The 24,132-nt window shown below is 39.2% G+C and overlaps 1 protein-coding gene across 1 annotated transcript; it reads right to left on the reverse strand.

Moving 5' to 3' along the window:
• Positions 1-503: 503 nt before the first annotated feature.
• Positions 504-13,207, reverse strand: LOC104216425 (uncharacterized). Its single transcript, XM_070172062.1, has 5 exons — positions 12,922-13,207; positions 11,697-11,770; positions 11,520-11,623; positions 11,329-11,394; positions 504-1,068 (listed from the first exon to the last, which is right to left on the reverse strand). The coding sequence occupies exons 1-5, from the start codon at positions 12,990-12,992 to the stop codon at positions 817-819; spliced, it is 567 nt and encodes a 188-aa protein (XP_070028163.1). The 5' UTR covers positions 12,993-13,207; the 3' UTR covers positions 504-816.
• Positions 13,208-24,132: the final 10,925 nt, after the last annotated feature.

Below are 24,132 nucleotides of genomic sequence, written 5' to 3' on the forward strand. Positions count from 1 at the left end.
GGCAACGAAGATAAACAACTATCTCTGACTTCCTTCCAATCACATGTTTTTTTCTCTAAACCTTTTTCACTTGAACATTAATGTGTTAATTTAAGGCATATCTCTAGATTGTTCTTGTTAATACTGCACGTTATTTTTCATGTATAATCAAACAAAAATGAACAGACTCATCTCCTTGGAAATCTATAACCAAACAACATGACAATGAAACTCACTAAAAGAGTAATCCAGTGTTGAAGAGTATGTTGACAAAATAGATAAGTGGGGACCAAGGTAAAAGTAGATGGACACTAAAATAAAATTAGTTTCTGCAAGAGAAAGTGAAATTGCATGTGAGGTTGTCCCAAATGAACATTGCAAATGTTACAGTAGACTGAAGATCAGCAGGGATATGTGGAAGTGCCAAACACTGGTAAGCTTGCTAGCAACAGTTTTATCCGGAACAAAGTGGTGTGGAACCTACATAGTGCAAACAAGGAAATATAGGACTCAAGAAAGAATAGTTAGATGAGAACCAAAATTCCCCGGATTAAAGATCATGAAGTCAATGAACATGTGGAGAAAGCAAACTGAGGTCTCTGGAAAAGAAACCTTACAAAGACCAAAGACATTCCATGACAAGTCAGAATTTGGAAAATTTTACAAGATGTCATCTAAGAACAAAAAACACGCCATGATGAATACTGGAATGCTGCTCCATTAATGGTATTCTCTGCTCTGAGTAATCCGGAATGGATAGCTACTCCACAATTTTTCCAAGCATCCACAGAAAGTCACACTCAGCTGAAAGACTGTCTTGGAGACGTATAGCTACATTCAGACCCATAGGCTTCCAAAGGCTTCTTCAAGTGCCCTTTTCCTGCTTATCTCTAGACTCCACCCTCCAGCTCTAGCAGCCTTCTCAGCTTTTAGTTTCATCGTTTCTTCATCTTCATACTCTAACCCTGGAATTGATCCAACTGGAAGAGGCTGCGTGGGCCGTGGCTGAGCTATACCTCCGGCAACTGCAGGGGCATAGTGCCCTTGTGGACCAGTACTGGACCCTGCCTGAGGACCTAGGCCCAAAGCCTGCAGAAATGAAGAAGAAAAACTTAGTTAAGAATAATACAAAATAATCTGTATGATCACTATTCAAGAAGTGATAGGTCAATATGACAAAGTGTAGAACCAGCGACAATCCAATGGCATTCCTTCCTTTTCCTTTGATCTCATACATTGTTGTGTAGAAACCATCCACTATCCTTTTGTCCTATTCTACTATTTGTAACCTCACTCACTCCATTTTTGAAAAAGCAAAAAAAAGATAATCCTTTAAAAAATAAACTAAAATAGAGTGAATAAACCAACAATCTCTAACAACTTCTTTAAACACTACATGCAAGGTAAATTTCGGAGCTTTCTTTAGCTTATCCTCTCAATAGCATCTCAAGGAAGATGAATGACCTTGAAATTACCGTATTTATCCGACTTTGTTTAATCAGTTAGGTAGAAAGAATTTAGAAGTGAGAAATATTACAGGAACTAATAAGGGCCTGAAGTCCCAAGGATATACTAGTTTTATGCCATTCATGGCATCATCCATATTAGCAAGAGAAGATCATAGTGTACTCAAAATTTGTTCAAACCATGCAAATCAATACCATAGAAATTCCTGTTTAAGTTTATGCAAGATGATCTTGATTTAATTGGTAAGATTTCTGTAATCACTACCACTTTAAATCTCTTCCGCACCATAAACTTTGTCAAGTCTCAAAAAGGATACCAACCGCTGAACTAGCAGTTGCAAATTTGCATAGTAACATTTAATTACTTCTTTCAAGCTTAAATTATCTTCTTAATTTTGTCCAAATGACATTTAAGGCAATATTAGTTGGAGGTACTATTAAAGAAAATGAAGCATAAGAAGCCTAGCTTGACTATTCCAGGACAGATAAACAGTGCAAGAATTTAGGAATTTTTTGAAAAAGGATAGCATTCAGCATACGAAGCCTGCAATATGTATTGCAGGACAGCGACAAACATTGCAGCATTCAGGAATTGAACATATTGGAAAGGAAAGAGGAGAGTGGTGGTTTGACCAATGAGCACGAGATCCAGTGGGAGGAGATCACAGTAGCTTTGGTTGAATGTACCTATATAGGAAATAAGCTGAAAGAGAAATCCCTGAAAGGAGGAGATAACAACACCAAGTTTTTCCACTGCATGGCAAATGTCACCAAAGATGTAATTTTCTTACAAATCATTATCAGGCTTTCTCGGAGCGTAATAAGGACCGGGGAAGATTTCTCTGTACCAACTTGTCAGGAAAAGGAATTCTAGGATATCTAGACACTATATGATGTGAGGGGAAGGGGGAGGGGGGAACACCAGGCCAAAACAATGTTAAGAATCAGCCTGGACAAAAAGGAGCTTGATAAAACTTGTAAAAAAGGTCGAGTGGAACTGTTCAGGTGACAAGGCACCTGGACGAACGATTTCACCCTCGCCCTCAGCAGTGTTCTTTTTTTTAAATAAGGTAACTTGCCTTCAACATGGTTAGGATGTGGTGAAAAATGATGTGATGGAACGCTAAGTTGCTTGGACTCTTCACTTTCGGTGCCACACCTGTGTTGAAACAACGCGTATGTGGGTATGAGTATGAGATCCGATCCGTATAGGATCCAGTCAATCGATTTTTAGAACTTTGACCAAAATGGACAAAGAAATTCGAGACAGATACAGTAAATTCTTAAACCAAAAAAAATTAGGGTGAAATTGAAGAAAATATAATAGCTTGTATATAGAAATTTCTATGTTAGTCCTTTTCCTTTTTATCTCCTTCTCGGATTCTCCTCTTGATTCATATTTTCTCCTTCTTGGGGTACCTTGTAAGTTTTTCACATAATGCCTAATAATTTAGACATATTTTTTTTTTGAGTAAGGTAACAATTTGTATTAATATAAAGACTTCACTGAGATTGTGAAGTCATCCATAATTATAATGTGGGTGTCCATACAAAACTAAACAAAAAGGACATTGTTCACCCTTGATCTTCTTACAATGAATCTAGGGCATCTAAGATGGATTCATGATCCTCTAAAAATTTTCCTTTACACCAAAAATAAAAAAGAGCTACACATTTCATCTTTATCCTCTAAATGTTGTTGGAATTATCTTCAAAGCATCTTTGATTTCTCTCTTCCCATACTGTCCACCAAATGCAAGCTGGAATAATTCTCCATCTCTCCGTCTCTCGAAAGTGCTCCCTCTTTATTCCAGCTAGCTAGAATATCAAAGATTCTTCTCGGTATTGCCCATGAGATTCCCCTTAGACTAATGAAAATCCTCCATATCTGAATAGTGAATTTGCAATGCAAAAAAAGATGGTTGATTATCTCTGCTTGATCCCCATATAAGTAACACCTAGAGCACAATTGGAATCCTCTTTTTGTTAAATTGTCTTGTGTTAGGACTACATCTTTTGCCAATAACCATGGGAAGCAAGCGGCCTTATATGGAATTTTGACTTTCCATATCATCTTCCATGGCCAACATCCTATTTGATTATTAGAAATGTTATATTCTTTGTATGCACTCCTAACCGAGAACTTTCCCTGCCCATTCCCTTGCCACATGATAAGGTCTTGGCTTGCATTGGTTGTTCCAAGACCCTATAGAACTCAGTGAGTCTATCAAGCTCCCAATCATTTAACATTCTCCTGAAGGTGAGGTTCCATCCTGGGCTATCCAAACCTCTGCTAAAGTTGCTTGTTGTTATTGGTTCAATTCATGAATGTCAGGGAAGAGATTCTTCAGGGTTCCTTGACCTAGCCAGTTATCATTCCATAAAGATACTTTACTTCCACTTCCTACTTTGAACTTTGCCTTGTTAATCACTTTTGGCCAAAGGTTTCTAATTGATCTCCATAAGCTGACCCCATATGGACTTCTCATTGGCTTGGTTGTCCAGCTACCTTCCCTTCCATACTCCTCCCTAATGACCTCTATCCACAATGTTTGGTCTTCTACTGCTAGTTTCGATAGTCACTTCATCATTAGACATTGGTTCTGCACTTGCAATTTTTTTATTCCTAGGCCCCCTGCCTTCTTGCTGGTAGTCAGTTCATTCCACTTCACTAGATGAAACTTCCTTTTCTCAATGTTGCCTCAAAAACGGTATTTGTCAAAAGGCGGCAAGGAAATGCTTATTAAAAGCACTTTATCGAGTATGCCCACATATTACTTGTCCCTGTTGCAAGCGCCGGTGAGCATCACAGAAAAACTGGAGCGGCTTCAAAGGAATTTTCTTTGGGATGCGGTGGATGGAACTAGAAAGTTTCATCTAGCGAATTGGCAAACAATCACTTCCCCAAAGAAGTGAGGTGGACTTGGAGTAAAAGATCTTAGGGTATTCGACAGAGCTTTATTGGGGAAGTGGCTGTGGAGATTCAGGGTAGTAGAGCATGCCCTATGGAGGGAGGTCATAGTAGAAAAGTACGATTCCACGGGAGGGGTTGGAGGACCAAGGCAATCACAACACCTTTCGGGTGTGGCATGTGGAGGAGCATCATGAAGAATTGGGAAGCATTCAGTGGCAACATCACTTACAGGGTGGGAGATGGGAGGAGAATCAGCTTTTGGAATCATAGGTGGTGTGGAGAGGATACTCTCAGGGTCTCATTCCCTCACGTCTTCAGAGTTTCAAACCAGAAGGAATTGATGGTCCAACAGATTCGTAAGGAGCATGGAGGGGGTAGTATGGGACCTCTCATTTAGAAGGAACATGCAAGATTGGGAGATTGCGGAGCTCCAAGATTTGTTGACACTACTATATGGGCAAGACAGGCCCCGACCATCTTGTGATTCTTGGAGATGGGGTTTGAGTGGTGATGATTTGTTTACCGTAAAGTCCTTTTACCATAGTATGTTGGTGAGAGAGGAGGCCACTTTTCCATACTCCTCAATCTGGATTCCTAAGGCGCCCACGAAGGTGTGCTTTTATGCATGGTTAGCGGCGAAGGGAGTGATCTTGACTGCTGAAAATCTTAGAAAGAGAGGAATTACACTTGTTAGTTGGTGCTACATGTGTAAAAGCTCAGGGGAAGAAGTTGATCATCTTTTGTTGCATTGCCCTGTGTCCTCGGCTTTGTGGAGGGCAATCCTGAATCTTTTTGGTGTTCAATGGGTGATGCCAAGCACTGTAAAGGAGATGTTATATAGCTGGGCCGGTTTCCGTAGAAGAAGACAGCAAAAGGCGTGGAAGTTCGCCCCGTTAGCTCTCATGTGGATAGTTTGGGGGGGAGAGGAAGGAGAGTTTTTGAGGGTATTGAGTCTCCTTTTTCACATCTTAAGAAGAATCTTTTATCTTTGATCGCTTTTTGGTGCACTCATATAGCCCCTACTTGTATAGAAGATTGGGCGTCTTTTGTAAAGAATCATGTTCTGATGTAAATTCTCTACTTTTTGATATACTTCTTGTATATAGAAATTCTCTCCTTTTTGATTAATACAATTTACCTTATCAAAAAAGAAAGTTCCTTCTCATAGCATCAATTCTTTTCACTACATGCAGTGGAGCTGGGAATAAGGACATCATGTATGTAGGCATAGCATCAAGTACTGGGTTGATAAGAGTCAATCTTCCCCCATGGACAGGTATTGATTTTTCCAATTTGCTAGTTTCTTCTCACATTTCTCCAACACATTAGTTCATATGCTTTTTGCCTTACTTTTTGCACCCAGAGGCATCCCCAGATATACGGTTGGCAGCTCCCCTACTTTCCCACCTAGAATGTTGGCCAAGCTTCGGATACTAGCACCTCATTAACTGGGTAGATGAAACTTTTCTGCCAGTTAATGTGTAGTCCAGATACTGCTTCAAATAGGATGAAAATCACCCTCGGTATCTTTACCTGTTCTTTTTCAGCTTCATAAAACACTAAGGTATCAGCGTACTGCAGATGTGATACCCTCGTGTTGCTATTAGCTCTGCTACTCACTTTAAAGCCTCTAATCCATTCATTTGTTTGAGCTACCTTTACCAAGTCATTGAGTCCTTCCATAGCTATAATGAACAAAAAAGGAGAAATAGGATCCCCTTGTCTTAGCCCCCTCTAAGATTGGAAGAAACCAGTTGGGGCCCCATTGATCAGGATTGAGAAGCTTACCGTTGAGATACAATATCTTATCCAACCAATCCACCTTCCTCCAAAGCCCATCCTTCCTAGAGTATTAAGAAGGAATTCCCAATTCAAATGGTCATATGCTTTTTCTATATCCAGCTTGCATAGCATCCCCGGCTCTTTGGTTGTTTTCCTTGTGTCTATGCATTCATTAGCTATTAGAACTGCATCCACGATCTGTTTGCCCCTGATAAATGTCATTTTGTTGTGAGTCCACCAGTTTGTTGATCACCTTTTTGAGTCTCTCAGTTAGTAACTTTGAAATGATCATGTACACACTGCCTATCAGACTGATAGGCCTGAAGTCTCCTAATTCTTTGGCCCCCGTCTTCTTAGGAATTAGTGCCACAAAGGTGGCATTCATGCTTTTTTCAAAAACTCCCCGACTATGGAAGTTCTGAACTGTTGCTACCACATCATCCTTGATTATCTCCCAACACTTGTTGAAGAAAGCCATTGAGAACTCATCAGGCCCGAGTGCTTTGTCACCTGCACATGCCCTCACACTGTCCCAGATTTCCTGTTCTTCAAATGGACTCTGTAGCAATAAATTGTTTTCTGTTGAAATCATTGGATGGTTCCTGCTAGTCACTGTTGGTCTCCACTCCTCTTCTTTAGTGTAAAGCTTTTTATAGAATTTGATGATTTCCCTCTTAATATCTTCTGAGCTTTGAAAAGTTTCCCCTTCCACCATCAACTGATCAATATGGTTGAATCTCCTATGGGCATTTGCAGTTCTGAAGAAAAACTTTGTGTTTCTATCTCCCTCTTTCAGCCACAGTGCCCTGGATCTCTGCGTCCAAGCTATTTCTTCTCTGTTTGCAATCTCCTCAAGTTCCATGGACAAAGATGTTTTAGATAAAATTTCCCCATCATTCAAAACCCTTTGTTCATGTACCTTATCCAAGTCTGCCAGTTGAGTGAGAATGCTTGATTTCTGCATGGCTAAATTACCTTCAACTGATTTACTCCATTCCTTAAGTTTTGCTTTTAAGGCTTTGGGTTTAAAGGCCAGAATAAAGTCGGGCCTTCCTAGGCAAGTAAAGGACTTCCACCACTCTTCTATTCTGCTAGTGAACCCTTCAGTTTGAAGCCACCAATTCTCGAACTTGAAATATGTCTTGACTGGTTCCCAGGAGCCTGATTGAAGCATTAAAGGGGAGTGATCTGCCCTCACTGTCTGCATCAATTGTTGCTTTATATTGGTAAACTTTTCATTCCAATCAGCTGAGAACAAGAATCTGTCCAATCTGGCCGCTGCTACATAGACATATTTTTATAACTCTATTTTAAAATATTTGAATTATTTTCAGCCGAATTTCATGCACCCGTATTCGTACCTGGATCCGTACCTCCGAATCTTAAAATTTAGATCATGAAGGATCTGACCTCTAGATCCGCACCCGTATCAGACACCCGCACTCGAGTCCGAGCAACTTAGACGGAATGCATGGACCAATTCTACAGGATGTGGTTTGTCTCAAGGAAGCTTTAGTTCATCCCTTTTTTGGGATAAGTTCATCCTTTATAGTTTAAAAATGAAGAGGGTAAGTGCAGTAGAAAACAAGGATATCTGGTCTATAAGCTGGTAAGAGTGTGTAAAAAATCATGGAAAGGTACTGTCAATTAGGTTGAAAGTGCTAATAAACACCTTAATCAACCACATAGAATGCCTTTGGAGGAGGGAGAGATTTTAGATGCCAGTAATTAAATGAAACTGTAGATTCGAGGTTGAGATGCAGAAAATTGAAATATTCTGCAGATTAGATAATTAAATCTACGATGAGCTCTCTGTGATGATTAATAGAGCTCTTGAGGATCTTTTTGGGAGCTATTGAGGCATCCAACAATAGACTCACTGTTGTTCTTTTTATTTGTTAAGAAGTTGATTTGTAAAATTGGAATGGAAATGGGAAGGGAATCATGAAGCATAACAAAAAAAATTATTAATAAGGGAGGGAGAGAGAGAACAAGAATCTTAAATAGAGTACTCTAATGAGCTAGTCAATACAGAGAGGAATAACTCCAATTACAAAGACATTAGCTAATCACATGGGAAAACGAAAGACAAGACCTAACCGACTACTTATAGCCAAATCAAAAACAAAAGGGAAATTGTTAAAATGGAGGAAGTTGTGGAAGAAAAGGCCAGAAATGCGTCGTGAACGGTAACCATCAGAAAAGGTGAAGTAATGGAAGACAAGACCATCACAGGCTGCTACCAAATGCAGCATGGGTGGATAACTATTCCTTTTTTTTCTTGAGAAGGGGATGGGTGGTAACTATTTTTTTTTTTTTTTGACGACCGAGAAATCTGTCTGCCGATCCTTTGGACTAACCGCAGCCTTCGAAACTCAGTGGATAATTGGCCCGCCCCTCTACCCTTCTCCACTTAAATACCAGGCTTTGCTTTGCATGGTGTGGGGGCTTTAACCTATGACCTAAGACACAAATCCACCACCCTTTGCCACTTGAGCTAGGTCCTGGGGGCGATGGGTGGTAACTATCTGAGGATATAATATCCTCCGCCTAATGGGTTGTAACCATGAGATAGTTCATAGTCGGACAACATCCTCCATGTAAGGCTTATAATCTGAGCTAAGTTAACTCACATGCTTGTCATAATAGCCAACTTTTCTCCTCATGTCTCCCTGCTAACAGAAGGCACCCTATCTTATGCCTTTCGTAAGCTTGTGCAGCATTTCAGAGATAGTGACAACCTAAGCAAATTTTAGGTGAGCAGCAGGAATAGAAACATCTCCAGTTCATGCGGCTGAGGTTATATCCAGTCTCCATATCTATGGTGATACGGAAAAATTACCAGTAAGAAAAGTACATAAACTTCGTGAGCTAGCGTCTACATTTTGACTAATCTCCCCACAACATACTTGGGCTTGCCTCTAGGAGGTAAGTTCAAGATGTTAAACTTTGCAAACCCATCAAACAGAAAATTGAAAGGTGATTTGAAGGCCAAAAAACCAATTTTTTTATTGATGACCAAGATCTGTATGGGGCCAACCATTAGAACCAACCGCAACCTTCGAAACTCGGGATAATGTGCACGCCCATCCAAAAAACAATATTTATCGAAAGGAGATAAAAACACATTGACGAAGACGGTAGCTCTCAGGTGTTCCTACACATTTCATGTCATTATTCAACACTCCCTTGCTAGTGAGAATGAGGAAGGCAAAACTAATGGAGCAAAGGATAAAACCATCCATTAGGGTGGGATAGGCTACTTCTCAATTGAGGCAGGAAGATTGGGCATTCCAAAAAGATCAAAGTATCAAACTTATGGAGATCTACATGCAAAGCCAAGCCCTACTGAGGAAGGTGATCCTGGCAAATATGAATGGCACCTGTACCTTGAGGAGGTTGCTATCTGATATGGGACAAGCATGTATAGGGAAATTATGAGGGACATGAAAGAATATCTAGGTTCATTTACTTCATGTTCGGTAATGGTAACCACATTTGCTTTTTATTGGATGCATGATGTGATGATTTAGCACAAAGAGCAGAGTTTTCCGCCTTATTTATTATCATGATGGAGAAGGAAGCTATGATAGCTGAAATGTTCGGGAGGAAAGAAGGCCAAGAGTTGCTACTCACTGCTGTCAAACCCAACTCCCACTTCTGTGGCCACGGAAAACAATCTGGAGGAGCAAAGCCTTGCAAAGTGAAATGTTTCACTTGGCTGAGTTATATGGAATGGTCCAACCTCAAAATTCTTTTTGGTGAAAGCATCTTCTTATTAGTGGGAAGTGAGGTCCATGTAGATGACGGTATGGAAGACTAAGCCACCTAAGAAAGTAGGTTTCTCTATTTGGCAGACCACTTGGCAGGATAATTTGACGAGATGAAAACACAGTGTACTCGGCGTTGTTTATACAAAATGAAGGGAGAGGAAGTGGATCACCTACTACTACATTATAGTTTTATGACAGAGCTAGCGGGCCTAGTTATTCCATGTTTAACATATCGGACTAGCTGGAATATTAGCAGAACGCAACATGGGAACTAGGAAGATTGTTGTCGGAAGTAAGACTTGTGGAAGACTGCTCCTCTTCGCAATTGTTTGTCTGATAGGGAGTAAAGACTAAACAAATTTGAAGGTGTAGAAAACCCCAACCGGAGAGTCAAAATCTCTCTATACTTAAGGTATATAAAGGATGTCTCGTATTCTATAAATAGTTGGATGAATTTAGTATAGCTTTGCTATAAATTCATAAATTACAATGCAACACCAATTTGATGTGACATTAATGAGATATTCAATTGTATAAATAACAAAAAGAAGAAAGAAAGAAAAAGAAGCCTGGCTTATGCATGGGAAGGTTGGAAAGTTCAGGGCACTTGGTTCATGGGGTTTCGCTTACGCACCATGGCCTAGATGTCTGTCATTTGCATGCTGTGACATACATGGCCTGGCTATAGTTTATACACCAGCATATGACAATGCTACATGCACCAGGCATTAACCAAGGTCACAGGAAGAAAGGCGCATAGGGCACAAGAAACTCAAAGGAAGACAGTTGTGATTTGAGTCAGATATATATATGCTTTTACTCTATTGATTAGAGGGTATAGGGGATTCAATGATTTTTAGTCAACTAAATTGTATAACTTTGTGTTTTCTGGCTTTTAACACTGTATATGGTCATGCATCTTAAACCGTGGTTCAATTATAGAACATGGGAAAGAAAGATGAGTACATACGTTATTCCAAATACTTTTGTTAGTTGGTAGATTTCCATATTCCAATTAATTCTTATTTTCTGTACAAAGAGTGAAATTGGGAAGGAAGAAAGTTGGAGAAAGCTGTCCTACACTATCACTGACACCGCAAGGGAACAACAGTTAAAGCTTATTCATCAGCATGAAAGTTAAAATTAGAAATCAAGCCGGAAGCTTGAGATGCTTATGCTGCTTGCTGAATACTAAGAATTTTCCAAGATATTTGACCAGGGTATACCAACAACAACAAACAACAACAACAAACCCAGTGCAATCCCACACGTGGGGTTTGGGGAGGGTAATGTGTACGCAAACCTTACCCCTACCTTATGGCAAGGAAATAAGATAAAAGAAACAAATAGACCAGGGTCTACCAGAATCAGTAAATAATCACAAATCTTAAGAGTGTATTTTAGATCAACTCACTGCATCACCATCAGGCTGGGTAGGCTGTCCCTTGCTGGCTGCCAAGGCTGCTGCATATTCTTCAGCCTAGTTAACCACAGAGCACTATATGATTAGAGAGAGAGCAGTTCACAAAATACTAGTGCTTTGCATGCAGCATTTACTACAAACTGTATCCTTTATATGACAACCAGAGTACCATAAGGACGAACCTTACGTGCTTGAGCAATCATGATTTGCTCTGCATTTTCTCTCTGGTACTGTGCAATCTTTGCCTCAATAGCAGGAACATCTATTCCTTCAATTAAATTGAATACTGCAAATGACAGCATTTCATTAAGCAAAAAGTTAAGATTTTCAACTTCAGCAAATAAGTAACTGAAACTTACTCATATCCTCCACTTCCTCTAGATAATCATTGTACTCGCGCAATGACGGGAAATCCTCTTCTCTTTTATTAAAGCTGCAAAACTACATGTTAGAATTATAAGAACAACAATAAACCCAGTGTAATCCCACAAGTTGGGTCTGGGGAGAATAATGTGTACGCAGACCTTACCCCTACCTTCTGAAGGTAGAGAGGTTGTTTCCGATAGACCCTCGGCTTAAGGAATAGTGAAAATAAAGCAATAACAAGGTACTAGGGTAACGGAAGCGAATGACACAACATGTCATAATAAAGAACTAGGAATAAGAAAATACAAGAATACATGTTAGAATTATAAGAGCTATCTAGAAAAGAAAAAGGAAGGAAAGAAAGCATCAAGAAGAGAATTTCATGATAGTATAACACCAACCGATTGTTTGGTTCACAAACTAGTTATGCATGGATCATAGTGCACAAAAGAGAGAAAGTCGCTTGACATGGTCTGGTCATGCCTTGCGTCGATCTCCAAATGTACTAGTTTGTAGGTGCGAAAATATGGTGAGTGAAGGTGCTAAAAGTACAAGCGATATGCCTAGAATAACATGGAAAGAAGTTGTTTTGAAATGCAAACAGACCTAGCAAATATAGGGCACAATGGAAGAATACAATAATTAGTTGAGACGATGCGTTAGTACATTTACTTTAGGTTTTACGTTTTCCAGGATCTTTTAGTCATATATGAGATCTATACGCCAATAAAAAAATACAGAGAACTTCTAATACTAATTATTAGTTTTAATTGTATAGTATGCCTGTAAGATGAGCTTAAATGAAGTGGTATACTCAGTGAGCAGATTCATATAGCCAACCCCAACTTTCTTGGAATTAAGGCGCGTAGTTGTTGTACTAGTCATACTTCGAAACGGTAAGTCCAAGAGACTACTAATATTTATAATGAAGGTTGTACCTTTTAATAGTGCAATTTACCAACACATTCCCTAAGCATGTCCTACTTGATTTTCACTCAAAATCATCTCCTTCCATTATTTACAAATATAACTGCATTTCTCCAGAAACCAACTATTTACTCACCACAAAATCAAAGAAAGTTTCCAGCTTTGCTAAGTTTCTCAGAAACATATTATCAAAATAAACTGTTGCAATACGGAGAAAAAAGAAAGTCCAACAAAAAAATTGATAAAACAGACAGATGATTAAGTGAAGGGTTAGTGTTTGTTTGAGATTACATGCTGGCAATGCGTTTTCTGATGGCCATTTCTTTGCCGAAGGCATTATTAGTTCCTGATGCCACCACCATACTTGGACTTCCAGCCCCTGAATTACAACTTTGTCCTCCTCGAGTTCTCTACATCTAAAGGGAGAGAGACAAGGAAAGAGTTCACCGGCGGTAATAGAAGTCCGGCGAGAAAGATCGGCGGTAATGAAGGTCCGGCGGCAAGTTGAGACTTCACTCCATTTAATGGGGCGAAGCGAATATAATGCAAGTTTTCTTTTTCTTTTCTGTCCCTAACTAAATTAGAGGACATTTGGCTAAGCTTAACCAGATCAAACTAGCTTAGTACTTTTTTTTTTATTTACTAGTTTTTAGATAATCTATATCAATTTATAATTTTTTAAAAATTATGCAATTATTATTAGACTATGTGAATGACTTACAAAATATTAAAAAGCATAAGCTCTTGAAAATGATAAATCTTGATTTATTTAAGCCAGCTTAAAATTGAAAAAATTATGTCACAACAAAATATTCTAACGCCTTATCATAAATTTGATATATAAGTTGTGCATTTATTTTTATATTTGGGACGTAGTAAAATAATATATTGAATTGTATTCATATATCATGCGGCAATACTAATCTTCCTGGCCTTAAAAAGAAGTTCTATTTTCTTAAGTACGAATATGAATTTCATCATTCCCTTGGGAACTCAAATGACAAAATCTGAAAATAAAAAGAGCCTCCATATTATTTGGTTCAGTTATCATATGAAGAATTTAATTAGACAAAAAATTAAATCCAACTAAAACTTTTTGTAGAAAGAAATAAAATAATCGTCACAAAACATTATGGAATATTGCTTATTACTATTTAATATGTATTCATATAAATAATAGAACAGAGTTAATTATTTAAAAGTTATTTTAGTGGCACATTACTTGAATTCAACTAATTAGATATTATTTCACTTAATTTACAAATGTTGTCCTTGATATATGCTCTCCTTTATCGTTTAAATGGCTTTGTCATGAAAAAAAATTTACTTTTAAAGAAAATAATCTAGTAAATTGAGTTAAAGATGCATGTTGCGCGTGTACCTCTTATTAATAAAGATAATTTTTTTAAAACTATATAAAAATCTACACGATAAATATGTAGAAAATATAATCAGAATGAAGTAGCACCAATTTCTCGTAAATATCTTATATAAACTTGCTATTAATTAATTTATATGACTTAATACTAACATTAAAATGATGGATTATATGTTACTTTATACTTTATCATGATTCTTTAAATATTAGTAAGCAACACAAATTTAAAGATTGAATTCTTTGGTTGTTTAAAATCTTTGGGAAAAAAAGGGTTTGTGTCACGACCCGAAATTTTCACTTTCGGGATCGCGATGGTGCGTAACATTTCACTTGCTAGGCAAGTCAGCGTTAGAATAATTTATCCATTTTCAACAGTTCAAGTTAAATGATAAGAAAGAAGCTGAAATAACTGCAATAATCTAAAGTAAAGTGCGAAAATCAGACACTAAAATATCTAATACAACTCTGGACCCGGTGCCACAAGTGCATGAGCTACTAGAATAGTACAAATAAAGGTCTGAATGAAATATAAAGTTGTCTGAACGAAAATACACAGCTAATAAAAAGAAGGAGACTTTAGGGGCCGCGGACGCCGAGCAGCTCTACCTCAAGTCTCCTCACTAATAGCCAACCCGAGCACGCTAATGACCGCTGCTGGGACCGACTCCAAACTTTGCACAAAAAGTGCAGAGTGTAATATGAGTACAACCGACCCCATGTACTCTGTAAGTACCGAGCTTAACCCCGACGAAGTAGTGACGAGGCTAAGGCGGGTCACTTACACTATAACATGTACGCAATGTAAAATAAAAATAGGAAAAGATAATACGGAACGAAATAAAGTAGTTAACTGAGAAAGTAGCTCAATCCTCAAAGAAAACTAGTGAATGTCAAAATTGCCACTCCTTAGAGTCTCGTATGAAAATACCGAGAGAGAAAAAAACACAACACAATAAGGAAATAGAAACACATAGAATGTTGCGGCGCACAACCTGATCCCACCATACAACACAATCCTCCCTTATTCTACCGTAATAATATCAACAATAGTAAATAAATACATATATGTTACGGCGCGCAACCCGATCCCACCATATAATCATAATCAATATCATAATTTATTCTTATTTCACCGCATAAATCCACCCTTATTTTACCTATTACGGCGCGCAATCCGATCCCACCATATCAGTACAAGTTCACCCTTACTTCATCATATCAATCCACCCTTATTTCATATGTTGCGGCTTGTAGCCCGATCCCACCATATCAGTATCAAATAAACAATAAGTACAATCAAATCAATAACTCAAATTACAAGAACTTCTACGATTAATGAATATGAAGCTGAATCAAAAAGGCAACCGCGTACCAAATTAAGAATTCGCCATATGTAATATTACACGGTAAGACAAGTCTGGTAAAATTACAATTAAAGGGTACAAGTAAATCAATTAAGGCAAATAATAACGAGTCATTAAAGCAGAGGAAGATCTAACATTTTTAACACGAGCACAACGATTAACAAGTAGCAAATAAGGGCATGGGAACAGTTAAAGCACATGACAGTTAAGGCAGGGAAGGAAGTAATTAAGCACTCGTCATCTCGCATATATGCCGCAACACATGGATCTCACATGGCACATAGTTCAAGGGTTCCTAATTCCCTCAAATCAACGTTAAACCCAACACTTACCTCATTCTGCTAGTCAACTCAGAGTTCTACCAGGGCCTTTCCTTGAGAATCCGCCTCCAAAGCACTCGTATCTAACCACAATTGACTCGATAATGTCAAATAATGCTAGGAGAATCAATTACAATGAATAAAGTTAGGATTTTCAATACTTTTCTCAAAAAGTAAAGAAAAAAGTCAACCCTATGCCCGCTTGGTCAAAACCCGAGGTTCAGACCAAAACCTATTTACTCACCCTCGAACCCGATTATATAATTAGTTTCGGAATCCGTCCTCAAATTAAGTTCTAAATCCCTAATTTGCAAAAACCCACAATTCTTCCTAAATCCCTAGTTTTCTACCATAGAAGAACAAAGATTAGGGCTAAAAATTAATGGGTGATGTTAAAAATGGAAGAGAATGAGTTAAAGTGTACAAACCTGTGAATTGGCGTTGAGTTTTCCGTTCAAATCGCCTCTAGGCCGAGTTCTAGTGGAAGATTTATGAAAAATGAAAGAAATCTCGGACCGTTTTAAATCACTGGCGTCAGGTCTTCTTCTCGTTAGCAAAAGGAAGCGGCCAGAATGGCCTTCGCGCTTGCATGATGTTCTTCGCGTTCGCGGTGGCCTTTCCCCCTGGCCTCCACGTTCGCAACCCTTGGTTCGCGTTCGCGTAGAACACCCACCAGATCCCCTCCCAGGCCCATTACCCATCGCATTCGCGTAATATTGGTCGTGTTTGCTAAGGGTGATCCTATCGCTGCTTCGCTTTCACGACCTCTACCTCGCGTTCGCATAGAACATTTCTCCTCAGTCCCCAACTCACCTTTCGCGATTGCAGGAGTGTATTCGCTATCGCGAAGAAGCTTTTACCAGACACCAGCAGAAATAAAAACTAGCAATTTTCCCTAGGTTCAAAATAGTCCGTAGGCTATCCAAAATTCACCGAGCCCTCGGGGCTCCAAACCAAACATGCACACAAGTCCAAAAAAATTATATGAACTCGCTCGCGCGATTAAAATGCCAAAATAACACCTAGAACCATGAATCAAATACCAAATGAATGAAATGTTCAATAAAACTTAAGAACTTGAAATTTTTCAGCCGGACGTCTGAATCACGTCAAATCACTTCTATTTTGCACCAAATTTTGCAGTCAAGTCATAAAAATATCGTGATGCACCTATACCAAGTTCTTGAACCAAAATCTAAATTCGGTACCAATAAAGTCAAACATCGGTCAAAATTTTAAATTATTTAATCCTTTAAACTTCAAATTTTCGACAAAATGTGATAACTCGAGCTAGGGACCTCTGAATTCGATTTCAGGCATACGCTCATATGGATCTAGGTCTATTTGCTCAAAATCTTGACCAAAGTCAACTCAAATAGATTTTAAGACGCGAATTCACATATCACTCAATTTTTTACATAATAGCTTTTCAGAAAAAGGCACAGACTATGCACACAAATTAAGGAAGGTTAAAAGAAGCTATTTGAGGTTTCGAAATACAAAATTAAGATTTAAAACATTAGATGACCTATCGGGTCATCACATTCTCCCACCTCTAAAATATCCGTTCATCCTCGAACGGACATAGAAAAATACCTAGACTAGTGAAAAGGTGTGGATATTTACTCTGCATGTCCGATTCGGACTCCCAAGTGGCTGCCTTGATCGACTAACCTCTCCACTACACTCGAACTGAAGGATAACTCTTAGACCTCAACTGTCGGACCTACCGGGCTAGAATAGCCATCGGCTCCTTCTCATAAGTCAAATCCTTGTCAAACTAGACTGAACTGAAATCTAACACATGGGATGGATCGCCGTGATACTTCCGAGCATAGACATATTTAACACCGAATGGACTGCTGATAAACTAGGTGGTAATGCGAGCCTGTAAGCCATCTCACCCACTCTCTCAAGAATCTCAAAGGGTCTGATATACCTAGGCCTCAACTTCCCCTTCTTCCCAAACCTCATCACACCCTTCATATGTGAAACCCGGAGCAATACTCTCTCTCCAACTATGAATGCAACATCACGAACCCTACGGTCGGCATAACTCTTATGCCTAGATGGAGCTGTGCGAAGTCGATCCTGAATAATCTTGACCTTGTCCAAGGTATCCTGTACCAAATCTGTACCCAACAACCGAGCCTCCCTCGGCTCAAACCATCCATCTGGTGAACGACACCGCCTCCCGTATAATGCCTCATAGTGCGCAAGTGGCAACTGGTAACTGTTGTTGTAGGTAAACTCCGCAAGTGGCAAGAACTGATCCCAAGAACCCCCGAAATCTATAACACAAGTGCGGAGCATATCCTCCAATATCTGAATAGTGCGCTCGGACTATCTATCCTTTTGTGGATGAAATGTTGTGCTCAACTCAACCTGCATGCCCAACTCACGTTGTACGACCCTCTAGAAATGTGAGGTGAACTACGTAACTCGATCAAAATGATAGACATGGGTACACCGTGAAGACGGACGATCTCGCAGATATAAATCTCAGCCAACCGCTCTAAAGAATAGGTAACTGTCACAAGAATGAAATGCGCTGACTTGGTCAGCTTGTCCACAATGATCCATACCGCGTCGAACTTCCTTTGAGTTTGTGGGAGTCCAACAACAAAATCCATAGTGATATACTCCCACTTCCACTCAGGAATCTCTAACTTCTGAAGCAAACCACCAGGTCTCTAATGCTCACACTTTACTTAATGACAATTTAGACACCGAGCTACATATGCAACTATATCCTTCTTCATCCTTTTCCACTAATAATGTTGCTGCAAAACCTGATACATATTAGCGGCACCCGAGTGAATAGAATATCGAAAACTGTAGGCTTCTTTAAGAATCAACTCACGAAGTTCATCTACATTAGGCACACAAATACGACCTTGCATCCTCAAAACCCCATCATCTCCAATAGTAACCTGCTTGGCACCACCGTGTCGCACTGTGTCCTAAGGATAAGCAAATGAGGGTCATCATACTGCCGCTCTCTGATGCGCTCATATAAGGAAGACCGAGCGACTGTACAAGTTAGAACACGACTGGGCTCTGAAACGCCTAACCTCACGAACTGATTGGCCAAAGTCTGAACATCTGATGCAAGTTGTCTCTCACTAACCGAAATGTACGCAAGGCTACCCATACTCACTTCCTTTCTACTCAAGGCATCGACCACCACATTGGTCTTCCCGGAATGATACAAGATGGTAATTTCATAGTCTTTCAACAGCTCCAACCACCTTTTTTGCCTCAAATTGAGATCTCTTTGCTTGAACAAATTCTATAGACTTCGATGATCCGTGAATACCTCGCACGACACGCCTTAAAGATAGTGCCTCCAAATCTTCAATGCATGAACAATGGCTGCTAACTCTAAGTCATGAACAGGGTAATTCTTCTCATGAACCTTCAACCGCTGCAATGCATATGCGATCACCCTGCCATCCCTGCATCAGTACTGCACCGAGTCCAACATGAGATGCATTACAATACACCGTGTATGATCCTGAATCTATGGGTAACACCAACACTGGTGTCGTAGTCAAAGCAGTCTTGAGCTTCTGAAAGCTCAACTCACACTCGTCTGACCATCTGAAAAGGGCACTTTTTTAGGTCAATCTGGTCAATGGGGCTATTATATATTAAAAACCCTCCACAAAATGGCGGTAATAACCTGCCTAAGAAACTCCGGATCTCTGTAGCTGAAGTGGGTCTAGGCCAGTTTTAAACTGCCTCAATCTTTGTAGGATTTACCTTTATGCCCTCTATCGATACTACGTGCCCCAAAAAGACGACTGAGTCTAACCAAAACTCGCACTTTGAAAACTTGGCATATAATTGGTTGTCTCTCAGAGTCTGATGTACAATCCGAAGATGTTGCTCGTGCTCCTCTCAACTGCGGGAGTAGATCAAGATATTATCAATAAATACAATCATGAAGGAATTCAAGTAGGGTTTGAACACTCGGTTCATCAAATCCATAAATGTTGATGGGGCATTTGTCAACCCAAATGACATCACTAGAAACTCATAATGCCCATACCGAGTCCGAAAAGCTGTCTTAGGGACATCGGATGCCCTAGTATTCAACTTATGGTAGCCAGACCTCAAATCAATCTTCAAAAACACCTTGTCACCCTAAAGCTGATCAAATAAGTTATCAATCATCGGCAATGGATACTTGTTCTTGATGGTGACTTTGTTCAACTACCTTTAAAATGCACATCCTCATCGATCCATCTTTCATCTTCACAAACAATACAGGCGCACCCAAGGTGAGACACTAGGTCTAATGAAGCCCTTATCAAGCAAATCTTGCAACTGTTCCTTCAATTATTTCAACTCTGGCGGGGTCGTACGGTATGACGGAATAGAAATAGGATGAGTGCCCAGGGCCAAATCAATATAGAAGTCAATATCTATGTCGGGTGGCATCCTCGGTAGATCTACAAGAAACACATCTGGGAACTCACGAACAACTGGTACTAAATACATGGAAGGGACCTATACATGGAAGGAACCTCCGCACTAGAATCGTGGACACAAACTAAGTAAGCTAGACACCTTTCTCGACCATACGTCGAGCCTTCACATAAGAGATAACCCTGCTGGTAGAATGGTCAGGAGTCACCCTCTACTCTAATCGAGGAAACCCCGGCAAGGCTAAGGTTACCGTCTTGGCGTGACAATCCAATATAGCATGATAAGGTGACAGCCAATCCATACCCAAGATGACATCAAAATCTAACCATATCAAGAAGTAAAGATCTACGCTAGTCTCAAGACTCCCAATAGTAACCACACACGAACGATAGACATGATCTACAACAATAGAATCTCCTACATGTATGGACACATACACAGGAGCACTCAAAGAATCATGAGGCATAACTAGATATGAAGCAAAATAGGATGACATATAGGAATAAGTAGAGCCCGAATCAAATAGAACTGAAGCTTCTCTATGGCAAACTAGAACAATACTTGTGATAACAACGTCAGATGACTCAGCCTCAGGCCTAGCTGGGAAAGTATAAAATCAGGGTTGGGCCCCACCACTCTGAACTACACCTCTAGGATGGGCTCTAGCCGAAAGTACGGGGGAGGGGGGCTGAATTGCCTATTTAAAAAATATATTGTAAGTAGTTGACTAGTTTACCAATTAGTCGACTAGAAATAGAAATAGAATAATAGTAATACAGAAATAAAGTGCAGGAATTAAAGACACTAGAATTTTATATTGGTTCAGATTCAATGTGAATCCTAGTCTAGTCCCCTTGAGTTGCAAGGGTGTTCTCTTCAGTGATCAAAGTTTCTTGCGTATAGAATGGTTGATGTAGCTTTACACCAACAGAATAATCTCTATGTCACTTTTCTCTTCTTGATACAATGTCTCACCAGTGTTTATCTCTTTTTCTTCTCTCATTAATTACACAGTAGATCTATAAGAACTACAATGCTTGTTTGGAGTAGAACAAAAGGAGTGAAAATGGTTCAGTCAAAGTATATTTTCTTCAAGTATGGAACATATGTATATATACACTTTATGAGGCATTCTTGACTCGTGAATCTGGAGAGATTGCAAACCAAGGGAGTTGATCCTTGAAAGGAATCACAGATTGATTCTTTCCAAGAATAAAGTCAGATTTCCGTTGATCTTCTTTGATTTGTGGTCTTGATGATCTTCTTATTTGGTAGGCATATCTTTTCGTTACTTGAGGCATATCCGCTAGATCCCTTGATTTCTGGCTTCAACGGTCTTCAGTGCTTCCCTTTGCGGTCTCGTTTCCCTTTGATTTTGGGACCTTCCAGTAATAACTTCCGTTAATTATTTATAGAATTACTAATTGATTCTTATTCCGAATCTCCGCTGCTTCTTCCTTTTTCATCGTTAATCATTGATTCATTTCCTTGCATTGCTAATTGTTTCCTTAATCTATTCTTGATTGGTATTGCTTCATAATTCCTTGTGATCCTACACCAAATATGATATATTATCTTTCATCATTAAAACTTAGAGATAACAATCTTTCCCTTTTTGATGATAACAAGAATAATATATAAAAAATATATAAACAACAGTTAACTTCCCCGTAGTCGGCTCCCCCTCAATAGGTATTGTATATACTTCAGTTGACTTCCCCTCAACAGGTGCTTCAGTTGACTCTCCTCATAGTTAGTTGACTCCCCCTCAACGGGTGCTTCAGTCGACTTCCCTTCAACATTTCCAACAGTCTGTCCTGCAATGTTTCTTTCTCCCTCCTTTTGACTTCAGCAAAGAGGGGATATGCATACATACTAAGTATAGGCCAATATTATACATCATAGGAAAATATTATAGGCATGCAGAGTTTAGTAAAACATTTACCGATTGGTTATCCAGTCCAAAACAATAAAATAGCAAAAAAGATTGTTTGAAACTTCCACAACTAACGACGCAAGAAATAAGTAAGAGTATTGCAAATCGCCTCCTTTAGACATTCAAAGCTGGCATTGGCTAAAACTGTCACCCCATCAATCCTGTCATGTACTTCCTTGACAGCTTTGACTGCATTTTCTCCAAGTTTGAGAATTTTAACTCTCATTTTTGAAACATCGGACCCAGTCTCCTTGGAGATCGCATGGATGTCCCCAGTAGTGGATTGAGTTGTAGCAAGAAGGTTCTTGATGATAATCAACTTGTTGTCAATAGCAGTCAGTTTCTCCATAAGATCAGGATCACTTACACTATGATGGGAAACAAAGGCTTTGATCTTGGAATCAGGCTGAACGTTCTTGAATTCACCTTTCTATTTCTTTACCCAGGAACTCTTAGCACACACATACCCCATACTAGCGAAAGCCTAGAGTTGTAGTATTTTAAAATAGAGACAAAAGGGTATTCTGAGATAGAGATGTTGTGGGCTTCCAAAATGTGTGTGATAGCCATACTATAGTACAAACTGGTGGGATCATCAACACTCTCAATCATGAAATTTATGACCCATGAGGATAGCTTAACCTTGAGTATGGTCACAAGATAGTAGACAAGAAAGGTATCTCGTTGAGAGAAGGTCGATAATGATCCAATACGAGGAAAAAGAGTAGTTGCAATAATGTGGGCCAAAACTCGGGTTTCAAAACTAACATCACTGGGACCCAACTGGTTAGGAAGGAAATCAGATGGACACTCAGCAATACAACATTTTGCTTGATTAAAAGAGATTTCAAAATTATTAGGCCAAGTATTCTTGAAAAGTAAAGAAAAACTAGAGCACTTACACTAAAAAATTGAGTCAAACATGGCACAATCAAGGACAATGCATTTTCCTAAAACTAGGGATTCCAGCTTATCAGACTTTCTAGAGCAAAGATTAGCATAAAACATTCTCACTAAAGGTTCGTAGACTTTGGAAGGGGGTACAGAGAGGAATTTAGACCATCCTTGAAAAACAAACAAATCTTTTACCTTGTAATTGAAGGCCTCCATATCATCAAGGTCGACTATTCTGCCATGTGCAATGGGCTTGTCTTTCAAAGCGACAAAGAAATCTCGATTTGGGGTATCCCAGAAATTGAGGTCTAACTCAAGAGAACTCGAGAGGTATACTTTGGATTTCTTGAGGGTAAGAGATTCAAGGGGGTCTTCCATAGGCCTTTTTCCAAGGGCCTTTTCTCTTATTTGGTGAGAATGGTCTAATAAACCCTTCTGAGTGGTCAGACCCTAGGTCTACTTGCTCTGGAGGCTGAGAGAAGGGTTTTCCCTTGGAACGAGTACTTTTCTAGTGGAGGCAGAGAGATTCTTGGAGTGTTTAGCCATGGAGAAGTTTTGAGAGAGAGTTTGAAGAATTTTGAAGAGGGTTTCTTGAGAGACATGAACAATGAAGACTAAGAAGACTAGTTCAGAGGATTAAAAAGAACGGGATTTTGACGGTCGAGTGCAGGAAAGGAAAGGGTGTCAGTGAAAGGTCATGATGATTGATTTTCCTTTCTTGAAACCTGCAACTGATGGGAAAAGATAGGGAAAATGGAGGCGCTAAATTAATGCATACTTAGCAAAAAATGAAAACATTAGACATACAAGAATTAAAAACTAATACATAGGTCCTAATTTTTATGATCAAGAGAAATAATATCAAGTAGTTTTCTTAGAGAGCAAAATATATCTTCAAGTAAAGGCTTAGCAAAAAATGTCTGCTAATTGATCAATGGTACCAACAAATGATAATTCTATATCTCCCTTGAGGACATGCTCTCTAATGAAATGATGTTTGATGTCTATATGCTTAACCCTGGAATGATGCACAGAATTATTTGAAAGCCATATAATACTAGAGTTGTCACAAAATATTTGAATAGGTTTAAAAAATATTCATAGTCACCTAGTTGATGAGACATCCATAGTAACTGTACCCAACATTGTCCAATGGCAATATATTCTGCATCTGTT

The sequence above is a fragment of the Nicotiana sylvestris genome, chromosome 4 (assembly GCF_000393655.2).
Source record: "Nicotiana sylvestris chromosome 4, ASM39365v2, whole genome shotgun sequence".
NCBI classification, from domain to species: Eukaryota; Viridiplantae; Streptophyta; class Magnoliopsida; order Solanales; family Solanaceae; genus Nicotiana; species Nicotiana sylvestris.